Here is a 13,691-nt window from a genome sequence, read left to right as displayed (position 1 = left end):
ACAGTCTCATGGCTTCAGAGATTTTAGCCCCACAAAGATAACAAATTCTGCTGTCATTATTTTGGAAGAGGAGGTTAGGACACTGGCCTAACTTGGCACCTGCTGCAAAAATGACAGGTAAGGAATCCTACAGGAGGGAGTGGGGAGCATTGTGTGAAGTTGTGTAAAGCAGCATTGCTAACACTTCAGAAGTAAATGTGCTGTGTATCAGCGAGTTTCACAATTCCTTAGGAATGCTGTTTTTTTAAATTAGAGAAAGTTGGATTATGCACAATCCAGGAAGTTTCCCATGAAACTAGATCCCCCCCTAGTTTTTGGAAGGTCCAAAATATCCTCAAACTAGTGAGGTCATCACGTCTCAACTATATATAAGTATTTTTCTATAATACACAGTTTATGCTGATTTTTCTCTAGTCTTAAAACTGTAAAATCAGAGAAAACTGTCTCTTAGGCTTTGCCTGTACACATTTTTGCTACCTTAAATTTTAAAAAATTATTTTGAAATAAAACTAAACGAAACTATGCCTATTTAAATGTCTAAAATTTTCTTAGTGGTTCTCTCATCTCAGATTGCATAGTTGTAAACTTGTTGCACAGTGTATAGTGAAATGGTATCCTGATTTCTGTTAAAAGTAGTAGAGCAATATTGATGGTACTTAATGCTAGCTGTGCTGGTTTAACTGTATCTCATTTACAACTGATTTTCTAAACTTGTTTCAAACTCTGTACATAAACAAGCCATAAATTTCTGTGATCGGTGAACTCACCGAGAATTTCTAGAACCTGACATAAAACAAGCTCATGAAATTTTAACTAACTTCCAGTGCTGAGTGATGCAATGGTTTCAGATGCTTTTGATCTGTCAGGTTTCTTAAGTTTTCTTTGTTAATTGGTGAAGTCACATCTATACATCATTATTTCTAGGTGAAAGAGATCATGAGGGTTAAAGGTTATTCCCTTGCTCCTTCAACAATTTTGTACTTCTTAGCTGTTCATGATAAGGTAAAGTATCACAAAATGCTTAGGAACTTTGCATCCATGTAAAAGGGCATGTGAGTTTTGAATGGAGAAGATGATACTGTTGCTTGGATGCTTTTCCAGGCTGCTTGGCATGAACACAGTCATTAAAAGTAGAAATCTGAACATCTGAAGCCATTTCTGCTGCATTAATGACAACATATATAGAATGCATAATTATGAAAATTGCTGTCTGATAAGCCAGCTATTCTGGTGGTGCAGATTGCTCAACTTGACATGGGAATGTCAGTGAGCAATGTGTGGGGGGGTGTGTATTAAAAAATATGGGATTGAGTTGCTGTTTCATATAGGGTTAATTTAATGACTTTGTATGACTATGGCCTCACAGTTCACAAAATTTGGCAAAAATATAATGTATATTATTTATATATAAAAATATAACACTTTAGTTATACTGTGTGACAGAAGCCTGAGTGATGTTAAGAAGTTAAAGACTTCATTCCCTTCTGCTGATCAAATCCAAACTTTGAAATTATAGGGAATCTTTTTTACCAAAAAAATGGATCCTTCTTTTGTATTAAATGCACGGTCTTACATCTAGGAACATAATGACTCGCAAATGAACAATTTTTACTAAATTTACAAAGTACTTATAAATTTCAGTGCCATCAAATTCAGACCTTGCTTAAGCTGCACAGATGAAATCTTTGTCCTTTCTGTTTAAATATTTTCAGACATGCTCATTATTCCGCAAATATAGAAGAAATACTTTAACTTCTATATGAGTGAAGTTTTGCAATCCAGGCAAAACAGAAAAATAAATGTCCCTTGATTGTAGTATTGTCACTGGTACGGGTTTATTACCTAGCTGCTAGTAACTGCCGGTGTTTTTTTGTTTTTTGAAATCTGATTCCAGAAGAAGAATATTACTACAGTCACATTCCGCATTCTGTCCAAGATGCTAACTTCAGATACCCTTTGCCTTATAAATTGAACATTGTGAAATAGATGTAAAATGCTTTTAATAGTCATGTCAAGGAAATTGAATGCCTTGCTGGCTCAGTTCAAGTAGTATTTGCCCTTTTGTTTCTAGGAACTTAATTTTCCTTTTGAGCCTTCATTTGGTAGTGTCCATTTTTTCCCTTAAATACTTGCTTGTAGCTGTCTGCAAGTATATGCTCTTGAGAGAATTTGGGTAACACAAGACTGGGAAAGGTTATGTTGTAGTTGGTCTCTTGTAATCACTGGCAACCATGCAATGACACCCAGGTGATGATTGACTCTGATGGTTTTATTGTTACAAATGTGTGCTTTTGTCCTCGACAGGGGCTCCTCATGATTAAGGTGAGGAGGTTTGGCCAGACGAGTAAAAACTAAGCGAAGAATGGGGAGGAAAAGATTGCTTGGCCATTTAAAAATGTCTAGCACTGTGTCTTCTGTTAGCAGCCAACGTTGTTATCTGTTACCTTTTGATAGGTAAACCTGAACAAATGCAAACATGAACACAGCTCCGCGGATCATCTCGGGTTCCCTTTGGAAACCCCAAATAAATGGCCACAAGGGATTGTGTGTTTTCCTGAGAACAGCTCGGCATTGGAGTTCTTCCTTTCTGTGTGATGGATAGTGGCTCTGCTACTCTCAAAATGATACCTATGCCTGCTGGTGCAAAATGTCATATGGTCCACTTCAGTGGAAGTCAAAATTTACCTATGCTGCTGTTCTGTGTTGCTAGGTAATTTATAAAGTAGACATAAAATAAAGGGGGTAATGGAGGGAAATACAGGGGGGAAGCTCTTTGTTACAGTAGCCACCAAAAATCCTGTTGATTTTAAAAAAAAAAAAAAAAAAAAGCAACCTGTTTTGCTAGTCAAGCCAGTGAAGCTGTATAGCATCCATGTGCAAGGTAAATGTAAAACATCCTTCAGTGTTGTAGATTGTCATGGCTGTTTCTGCTTGGTATGCTGCTGTGGCAGCTTGGAGCTTGTCTCACATAGCAATTCTGTAGTGGAGAGTACTCTGTTATGCTGAATATGTGTTACTTGAGAGAGGTTGTGCTGAGGAGCTGGTTTTCAATTTTCCTTTGTAATGGCACAATATACACACAGTATCACTCAGTTTGTGTGTGATGCATCTGTTCTCTTCAGAATAGGCATGTTTACCATGCTGTTAGCCTTTTAGAATATTTCAGATTCATCTTGCTTGGCACCATACCCACTTTGAGCTTTAATTTAAAGAAAAGCTTTATCATATGAATGAAGATGATTCAGAGTCTGTTACTTTGAGAATAACTCTTTGCTGTGTTCCTGCTCACTCTTACAAATCCGTGCAGGTCTAACAAAGTAATTACTGTTAATCATAAACAGTAGGGTTTATATAAGGTAGAGAGGTTGTAATGATCTTAATTTCTTGTAGAGAGAGAATTCTGAAGAAATTAGTGCAGAGGCAGAGACATACTGTTTAAAAAAAAAAAACCCCAAACCACACACACTGTAATCACTTTGTAAGTATTTGAGTTATGGTAAATGATTAATTTGTAACACTACCATATGGTCATACTGGCTGGTGTTAGGGGTTATCTTCAAAAACATACCAGCTGGTTTTGGCCACACTTTTGTCACTAGTATCTACTAGTTGCCAAGAATCTGGGTCACTGCTTTCTGTTCAGTAAATCTGGGTGGCCAAGAAAGAGAAGGTGATATACACTGGCTGTTGCAGAAACTGGAGAGGCTGTGTTAGGCCTTTGGAGGTCTTAGCCTTGCTGTTTGTAGATAGGGGAAAAAAGGAAGAAAAGCCTAATTATTATGTTTTTTTGTAATATTAAAATACAGACTGAAAGATGTGCAGTTTGTAATTGTAGCTTCCCTTTAAGATGGGTACATACTTATCAATAACTGGGTTAGTTTCACCATGTGGAGGTAATGTCCAGGACACTAATATTTGTCCAGATGACAATTCCAGCCTGGTCTCTGTGGCTGACAGTCACCACTATGGCCATTATTGCATTTGACCTGCTAAATGATTTTAATACTAGCACTTGCAAAATTATAGCTCTGGTTATAAAGGGTTAGTGGGCTTGTGCTCCGTTATATCTGCTTTAGGAAGAAAGTATCCATCCTGCTGAACGTCTGTGTTACGGAACAGATAACAGAACTTTTGAAATTTGATATATAGCAAGCTGCATCATGGGGCGGGGGGAGATGAAAAGGGAGCAAATGGGAGAATTGATGAATTAACAGCACTTTTAATAGGATTCAGACATTAAATTGTGCCAACTTTGAAATTGTATTTACTCTGAGCTGCTAGCCTCAGCCTTTTTTTAGGTGTATCTGATAAGGTAAAGGTTAACCTTTATTGTAAATATTTGTGGTTGGGTGTTGTAATTTGCATGAATGTCACTTCTGAGTTGCTTTTTGGGGCTGTTCCTGAAGTGAAGCTAGCCTGGAAGGTGCAACCTGTGTGTGGCTTTTCAAAGTAATTCTTTCTGTAACAAATACTTTGCAGGGTGTGCTAAGTTTTGTGATCATCAAACAGGACCTCAAGGTATTGGTAAATTGTTTTAAGAAGTCTTCATCTCATTGGGCTGCTGTAATCTGGGGCTTTCCAGGCAGTCTTCCTCTCTACAGACATTTCTTTAGGGTTCCTTGGCTCTGCAACATGGTTCTGTGTCTGCTTCCCCAGCCTGAGTAATGGATTATGTTAAACCTATCAAACACTGAAGTACTCGCATATTATTTTAAATTGGAAGTACTTGTAAAGAAGAGGTGACTTAAATTGGGGATGGGGAAGGAGGGAATGTGTGTGGATGGGTGAGAGCTGTTTTGAAGCCTGAATGGCTGGGGCAGGGAGCTGCTGAATTTTAAACACTTTGGATAATTATTTTGCGTGTGGACTTTGGAAGAAGACACACAGAGTTCAAGATGGATACCCTTATTAACATTTTCAGTTATTGTAAGGCCTTTTTGAATATAATTACGATAATTTTAATTATGAATTAATAAATGTAATAGGAATAAAATTATACTCTGACTTGCTGTTTGTTCTTCCAACTGCACTTATTGCAAATGCAAGCAGATCTATCGCAGAAGTTTTAAAATTACAAAAGTCTTAAACTTTTGCATCAATTTCTAATGCTTTTGGTATTAAAATGTATTTTAATGAGACTTGTATGCAGTTCTGAGATGTTATTATAAAGTAGGACAACATTTTACTTCAGTTGTATTATTTTCATATATAGCTTTGCCCCTTTTAAGTATCTGTTAAATGTCTGTACCACAGCAGGCTGTGGAACAGGGAGGAGACTGTATTTGTGCTTCTATACCCTCAGTACAACTACAGTGAGAGCAGTTAGTTCTCAAGTTTCATTAATAACTGTGTTGTGTGCAGGGATCCTAATGTAGCGGCAATCATATGAGAAGGATGAAATGTCACTTTGGCCACATGCATTGGCAGGCCTAAAAGAAGACAGTGTTGTGTTTGATATGTTTTTTAAAAGTCCTCCAATGAGAAATGACCTGGGGCTCTTTGGAGCAGAACTGCACTTAATCTACTCCAAGCAGAAGCATGAAAATCTAGGAACTTGTTAATGTTCTTGGAACAGCTGCTTTTAAACTGTGGAGGTAGTAAAACTAAATTTAAAATCTTTAGAGAAATCTGTGTAGTAATAACTAAGGGGTAAGAATGGGTAGAGAATAAATGAGGGTTTTTTTCCTGGTAATGTGAAGTTTTACTATGGTTTATTTCTCCATATTGTAATTACGGGTATATGAAAAGAGAAACTACTGTATTTTCTAGTTTGTTTGAAGCATCAGTTATTTACTGTCTCTTTATTTTTTAGGTTACTATTAAAATCTTAAAATGCAGATGAAGACTGGCTTGTGCAGAATCCTTCTGCTGTCTTATGCATACAAAAGGGAATCCTAAACCAAGTTTTAGTACGAGGTATGTATTAGGATATTTGGCTTTATTCAGCAATTACTGAAATTAGGAGCCCTCTTTTTGTTCACATTTGCCATTTGATATAAAGTAATTCTGCTTCTACACTTCAGCTAATACTTGCTTTCAGACAATGTAATTCGTTGTGTAATTCCTGTCATATGTTAATGTTTTTAAAGGACTTGAAGTACATGTCTTGCAGACAGCTCAAAATCTGACTGGCTATAATGTGTCTTACATCCAGAAACCATAGTGCCACATTAACATGATGCCACGTCTGAGCTACTTGGTGTTATTGGTACATTGCACTCAGAATCCAGTTTGTATCATCAACATTGTAGTTTCTGATTCTGAACAGTCCTCAGGATTAGCCAGTAGGCTTTGGTCTGGAAGGCTGTGTCCTTGTACTCTGTAAAACCTGGGGTAGAGTTCAGTTTGTGTACACACAGGTCTGTAGTGCCATCTACCCTGGGTGTTGGAAGCATCTCTGTGGGATCGACGGATAAAAAGGTTTTAAAGGGAGATTTATGCAGCTTGGTTCGGTAGTTCTGATAGTTCTGAAATTCCAAAATATCAGTTGCTTTTATAATGTAAAAATAATTTTAAACACCGATGGGATTTGACTGAGATGTACAAGTTCTGCTGATAAAGCAAGAGGAATTAGGGTTAGTGCTCCTCTGTGTTTGTTTGGCCTAATAAACGTACTCAGAGCTGTCTCTATAGTTGTGTTAATGGTAAATAGAGAACTAGACACATAAAGAACAAGATATGTTGAGGTATTTATTAATGACATGTGAAAGATGTCCCTGCCCATGGCAGGGGGGTTGGACTAGATGATCTTCAAAGGTCCCTTCCAACCCAAACCATTCTGTGATTCTGTAGTAGTAGACTATATGATTTATTGCTAATTAGAGGGGTCCTTTTACTGATTTCCAAGTCATCTGGTAAATTAAGTGTGGGAAGTAAGTAGTAAAACTTCAGAGTTGCATGGGAAGTATAAACATGATGGGGTCCTTTGTCATTCTGTAAAAAGCATGGAAGGGCAACATGAGAGAAGAAATCTTTCTGCAGTAATACATCTCAAACTGTACTGTGAGTTACAACTAATACTGAAAAATGGCCCATGTGGTCTTTGATTCCCAAGACTGAAATAATTCAAGATTTCTACCCAAGACAGACAGAATCCTATTATACTCTCCACAGAAGCTCTGTCTCCCCTTTTTTTCTACCTTTTACTCTCTACCTGCTATGCCTTGATGCATCTTTCACGTAGGTAGCACTGCTTTGTAAAGGATTTTTCCAAAGAAAAGATTTTCTCTGTGCATGCTTCAGATGAAGAGTTGGAGCCCTGCTCCTCTCCCCAGTGCTCAGGTCACCCCCATAATGCGCTGCATGCCAGACAGTCTGGTAGTTACCCATGCTACTGGAAATGACTTCTCTCCTGAGCCCTGCAGCGCTAACTCCCATCTCACCTCTGCAGCTGGAATTGGGGCAGGCTTTTCACAGAATCCCAGAATATCTGAGGTTGGAAGAGTGCTGTGGAGATCATAGAATCCAACCCCTGGCTCAAAGCAGGATGTCGGGTAGAGCAGGTTGCCCTGACTATGTCCATTTGGGTTTGGTCTCCAAGGAATGGGGACTCCACAACCTCTCTGGGCAACCTGTGCCAGTGCTCAGGCACCCTCACAGTAAAAGTTTCCTGATGTTCACAGGGAACTTCCATGTTCCAGTTTGTGCCCAGTGCCTCTGGTCCTGTCCTTGGGCATCACTGGGAACACTCAGTCTGTCATCTTTATACCCTCTCATTACATGTTTATAAATAGACGATTTTGCCCCATCTTCTCCAGGTGGAACAGTCCCAGCTGTTTCAGCCTTTTATAACACGAAAGATGCTCCAGTCCCTCAGTTGTCTTCCATTCACTGAACTCAATCCAGTATGTCCATGTCTCTTGTACTGGGGAGCCCAGCACGGGACACAACACTCCAGGTGTCTCACCAGTGCTCAGTAGAGGGGAAGGATCATCTCTCTCCATATGCTGGCAACTTCCTTTGTAGCGCAGTGCAGGATGCCATTGGCCTTTTTTGTGGCTAGGTCACATTCTTCCCTCGTGGTGGTTCTTGGACTTGGTGTCCACCAGGACCCCCAGGTCCTTACCTGCAAAGCTGCTTTCCAGCCAGCTGGCCTCCAGCCTGTCCTGGTGCCTGGGATTGTTCCTCCCTGGGTGCAGGATTTGGCATTTCCCTCTCTTGAACTTCACGAGATCCTGTCGGCCCATTTCTCCAGCCTGTTGAGGTCCCTCTGGATGGCAGCACCACCCTCTGGTGTATCAGCCGCTCCTCCCAGCTTTGTATCAGCTGCAAACCTGCTGAGGATGCACTCTGTCCTATCAGCCAGGCCATAAATGAAGATACTGAAAAGGACTGGCCTCAGTACTGATTCCTGGGGAACTCTGGCCTCCAACTGGACTTTGTGCCATTGATCACAACCTTCTGGGCCTGGCTGTTGAGCCAGTTTTCAATCCACCTCATTGTCCACTTATCAAGCCTGTACTTTATCTGCTTGTCAATGAACATATTATGGCAGACAGTGTCAAAAGCCTTCCTGAAGTCAAGGTAGACAATATCCACTGTTCTCCCCATACCCACTGAACTGCTCACCTCATCATAGAGGCTTATCTGTTAGGATCCTTCAGGATTTGCAAACAACCCCTTTGTAAATCCATGCTGACTACTCCTAGTTACCTTCTTGGTGTGGAAATGGTTTCCAGGAGTAGTTGGGCCATCACTTTCCCAGAGCCTGTAGTTCCCTGGGTCTTCCTTCCTGCCCTTCTTGAAGATCGGAGTGACATTTGCTTTCCCCTAGTCCTTGCACGCGTTTCCCAGTTGCCATGCTCTTTCAGCAAGAGAGCAGCCTCGCAGTGCCAGCAGCCAGCTCCCTCAGCACTTGTGGCTGCCTCCCACCAGGCCCAACACATGTAACTTCAGTCCAGTTTTAAGTGTTCCCTAGCCTGGACCCTGTTACCTGTTTGATATTGAAAGGGGCAGGGAGGGGGGGCGGGGGGAGCTGAGGAGGTGGGAAAACTGATAGGCACCTTGTTTTGTGGTTTTGCCTTGCCCTTTACTAAGGAGTTCCCCGATATTTTCTAGCTGTAGTAAAATCACAATAAAATCGTAATATAAAAATAATCACACAATGTGTAATACACACCAGGCTATGGAAATAAGCAAGCTACAAGCATTTACTCACAAAATATAAAAAAGACAATACAGTTAAAACTCTTTATCTGAAAAGTAGTAGTAACAGAAAAAACACTTAATTTTTTCAAAGCTTGACTCAAAAGAAATTTTTCTATCCAGGTGACATTTTGCTTTGACCACGTAGCTGTTGGTAATTCAGTCTTGCTTGTCGTTATGTATCAGACTCCCCTGTGCAAGGAGCCATTTGAGAGCCTTGGCGTTTGGCAGGTTTCCCAGGCATCTCAGAATTTTTGTCCTCAACTTACAGTTTCCTTCCTGTGAAGGGAAGAGTGGATGGCCAAGGTTCCTTGGAGACACAAATGTTTCTTTGACTGGCTAAATAATGACTCCTTGTCTCAGCGGAGTGCTAAAATCCTTTCTTTCTCTTTCCCAATTATTTGTGTTTGTGTGTGCACTTCAGATTGCAGTGTGAACCTGGCTGACAAAGCCTAATGGCCTAAAAAAATTGCGTTAAAAATTGAGGGAAGATTTGATAAAAATGTGAGTGGATTGCATTGTACTTGGGGCAGAGTGTGCAATAGCAAACTGTGAAAAAGTTGCAAAAGACTGGGAGAGTGAGCCAAATCAGTCACATAAAAAAAAGTTACACCTGCTTAGTTTGATTTTCCTTAACTTGTTGCTGAGCAGTATTTGTAGAGAAGAGCGTTGGCCTTGGTGTGTCATTGCCTTCCCTTCTTCAGCTCTGAAATAAATTTGCATACAGTTCTATTATACCAGAAAATGCACTGTGCTCCGACTTAATTTGTAGTGAGGTCAAAATGTTCTGTCAGGCTGCCTGCTGCTGGGGTTCCTGAACAGTGGTAGAGAATTCCAGGTAACCTCTTGGAAGGGCTATCTGGGAAGGCGTTAGGATTTCCCAGCTCTTTATCCAATTGTATTTGCTAATGCATTGCTCTGCAGTTTGCTATTTGAGTCTCCTTGTCTGCTGTATTTTGATTACAGAAGTGCGTTTTCAAGGAAGTTATCACTTCAGTGTCTCTTGTATCTCCTCAGCCTGAGTCATACTCATTTCCTGAAAATGTTCTCCATTGTATTCGGTTTCAATGAAAACTGCTGGTGGCTATACACCCTCAGAACTGAAGATGGCTTTCTGCTATCACGTGCAAGATGCTGCTCTTCACGTTGGAATGACAAGGACCATCAGGGGTGAGAATAGAATGGTGGTGTCACTCATTAGAGCACTTAACAGCGGTTGTGACTTTTGTGATGAAATCGGTTTCCTTTGTGCTCGGTTACCAGTCTCTTTGTATTATTTTTGTGCTTAACGTAGTTTTCTTGGGTTTTTTTCTTTGTTGCTTTCTGTGCTCTTGGGCACAAGAATGATGCTGTTATATAATAAAATAGTAATGAAATCTGTAGCACCTAGCTGAACAGTGGAGAGGGATGAATTGATCACTCTCACTTAGGTTGTATTCTTTCTGCTTGTAGACAGGTCTGCCCTGCAAGACCCGAGGCAATCGGGCTGCTTCAAGTGATGGGAAGGGGACCCGCATGGAGGTGGTGTGTCCCGCACCAGCACCCTGGATTCAAAAAGACACATCAGAAGAATCTGAATACACTGTCTGCTTCCGAGGTTCAAGATGCCTTCTCCAATATGAGGAGATGAGTTACAGCTTTTGTGATGTTACGGTCTTCATTTTCAGCCTCTGGCAGAGGAGGTGGTACCCAGCATTAAGCAAAGTCGAGTGTTTCATAGTAAGGCTGACGTTAGCCAACTTAGATGTGTAACTGAGGTCTTGACTTCCTTTTTATCTAGACTGTACCAGAAGATTTTCTTTCCAGAAATACTAGTGCTGGGAAATGGTGTTGATAAAAGGATTACAGTTTGTACATGCTACAATAGGAATCAAGAGTATATGATACATTAAAAGACTGCTCCTTGGTAAAATGATTGGGTTTGGACTAAAAAAAGCCTTTAGAGTTAAATGAAATGAGTAAGGAATTATTTTCAAGCACTAAAATATGTGACAAAAGATAGGAAAGTGGTGGGCTTTATATTTAAAGAAAAAACAATAGTGTGGATTGTGTTTAAGTTGCAGTAGTTTAAAAGAGCACAGAAGTATTAGTTACCTAGAGAAAATGGTGTAAGCCAGCAACAGCTGAAAAGGACTGGAAGGAAATGTTAACCAATGGGGAGATTAAAGCTGCAGTAAGATTCACTGTCCATGCAGTTAAGTTTGAATTGGAATTTATGATAAAAATGCCTGCTGTCTTAATGTAGCCCAATAAAAAGATGAAAAACAAAAACCATGAATGAAATTGATAATGAAAAATGAATTTTGATGTGATGCAGTTTTAACACTGGACTGTAACATACCACCCTTTTTTTTTTTGGTAGGGTTTCTGTATCTGTTATAAAACTGTTTCAGATTAATCAATGAATAACAGGATGTTTATTTTCTATTTTCTGAATTGACAAGGCAGTGAACATGAATCGAGGGCCTGACGGGAACCTCACCGAGTTCAAAAAAGGCAAATGTAACGTCCTACACTGGGTACTGAATTAACATGATGCAGTTGTGCAGCCTGGGCACAGACTGGTTGTGAAGCAGCTTTCCAGAAGCTGATCTGGGAGTCCTGAGGAACAAGTGAGGATGAACGTGTCCAACCACATTCTGGGCTCCATTAGAAGAGCGCAGCTGAGCAGGGACAAGGAAAGCAATCTTTCTTCTCTGCTCAGTGCTTCTGCGACTGCAGCTGGAGTGCTGTGACCAGTTCGGGGCTCCTGAAGACAAGATGGGAACAAGTCCAGTGGAGGCCAGCACGGTGATCAGGAGGTTAGAGCACAGGAGCCACGGGGATAGGCAGTGGGGTTTGTTCAGTCGGGAAAACAGGAGGTTGAGGGGTAGTAAGTCCTACTTCAGCTGTGTAATGGAAGGGGCGGGAGGCTCATGGTGGTGCATAATAGTGAGGTAGTCTTGTGTAATTTTCAGTGTATGTAAGTGCTGTATCATACCACTAATAAAAATAGTGCAAGTCAGTACTGTCTTGCTGTACTTAATTGGTCTCCCCACACTGTGGAACCATTGGGAGTTCCTGGTAACCCTTTTGTTTCAGGAAGGGTGGGTGCAAGGAACCTACTCTGGGGGGTTGTTTGGGGTGATGTTCACTGGTGGTTTTAGGGGTCTTGATCCTGCCGTTTATAGAAATAAGAACTGTTCCAATATTAAGACAGTAGAGCTGACAGATCCAGGAAAGTAAAGGAAATTTCAAATGCTTGCACAGCTCCTGTGCAAACTTTTCCAGACAGGGTATCTCAACCAGCTTGGTAAAGCCTTTTTAAAAAAAAATAATAAATACACATGTAAGCATAGCCTTTGCAGGCTGGGGCTCTGGCTTGTTACTCTTTGGGGCAGGGAGAGCAGCTTTTCCCCCATAGTATGGATGACTGTAAGATGTGCAACTGCTGTAACAGGCCTAATAGGGCTTTTTCTTCCCCAAATTCATATTCTTTCTACTTGGCTATGGAGTCTGCTCCAAGTAACAGCTCCAGGGAACAAGACTTCTTGTCAGAAAGTGGGGTTTTGTGGTACAGATCAAGATGTCACCACATGGATAATACTATCCTCTAGCTCCAGTTGAAAACACTTTTGCTGCAGGCATGTGCCTGAACAGTTGGGATGAATCCACTTTCGGAGTAGGCAGCGGTCTCCCTGGGTATGGTGACGGTGTCTTCAGTTCCCATACACATGGTTTTGGTCATCTTCAAAGCAGAGCTATGACTGTCATTGTTTTAAGAGTGGCATGCACATGACAGCAGCTAGGCAATGTTAAGGTCTGACCCATCTACTATAAATCAGTCTGTGCCAACAGTAACTAACCTGAGGAGTTCCTTACAATTCAGATCATGTAGGAAGTATTACAGAAATTCTTGAAAAAAATTCAGTTGTAGCTATCCTGTGTGACAGCTGAGACTCTGCTGTGGAGAAACAGTTGACTAGAATCAAAAAGAACCATCTTCTGCCTGGTCCCTTCCTCCTGATACTTGAGATGTTTGAGATTCTATTTTTTTAAGAGACCCTTTTTTAACCTTAAGTAAGTTTCACTGCTGCCTCAGTCCTGCTCAAACTTGTATTCTGTGGTGCCTTTTATCTGCTTTTAGTATTTTTTTCCTTACTCTGCTCTTTGCCTTTCATTCAAACATTTTAAGACAGGTTCAGAATCTGAAAAGTATCTTCCCCATTTATGTGGGACACAAAAAAGCTGAGGAATTTTAAAGTGTCAGGATTCAGCGATGGGCTTGCAGCACATGCCCATGCTGCACCAGCAGCTTAGAAAAATGTGGCCTTTATAGTTATCTTGCATTCTTAAAAGGTAAGACTCCATTACAGCTCCACATTACAGAGAGAGACTCCAGCAAAACTAAAAGCACTGCTATAAGAATGCATCATGCAGGGTCATCTCAGCTCCCACACTACTAGACTGCTGCTGCTCTGAAAGACTGACCTAAAGGAAAAAGATTTTACACTGGCTGTTTTCCAGCACTGTATGCGAAGGCAAAGGGTGAGAACAGAACTGTAGCA

General features: G+C 40.7%; 1 protein-coding gene across 5 annotated transcripts in view; it reads left to right on the top strand.

Annotated features, from left to right (window-relative positions):
- PSPC1 (paraspeckle component 1) overlaps positions 1–12,148 on the top strand; it is a 66,057-nt gene extending 53,909 nt beyond the window's left edge. Inside the window, exons 9-11 of one of the 5 annotated variants that reach the window (XR_008238906.1) lie at positions 5,813–5,916; positions 10,162–10,314; positions 10,597–10,827. Coding sequence is in view for 1 of the 5 variants with exons in the window: in XM_052812390.1 (XP_052668350.1) it covers positions 10,597–10,896 (300 nt within the window). In the remaining 4 variants the exon portion in view is untranslated. Of the gene's footprint in view, positions 1–2,454; positions 2,711–5,812; positions 5,917–10,161 lie in introns of those variants that run through there. The other 4 variants (XR_008238905.1, XR_008238908.1, XR_008238907.1 and 1 more) reach the window with 4 other exon arrangements.
- The last annotated feature ends 1,543 nt before the right edge of the window (positions 12,149–13,691 follow it).

Source organism: Harpia harpyja, chromosome 17 (assembly GCF_026419915.1).
Source record: "Harpia harpyja isolate bHarHar1 chromosome 17, bHarHar1 primary haplotype, whole genome shotgun sequence".
Lineage (NCBI taxonomy): Eukaryota > Metazoa > Chordata > Aves > Accipitriformes > Accipitridae > Harpia > Harpia harpyja.
The sequence above is the reverse complement of the archived record's forward strand: the minus strand, read 5'-3'. Positions and strand labels throughout refer to the sequence as shown.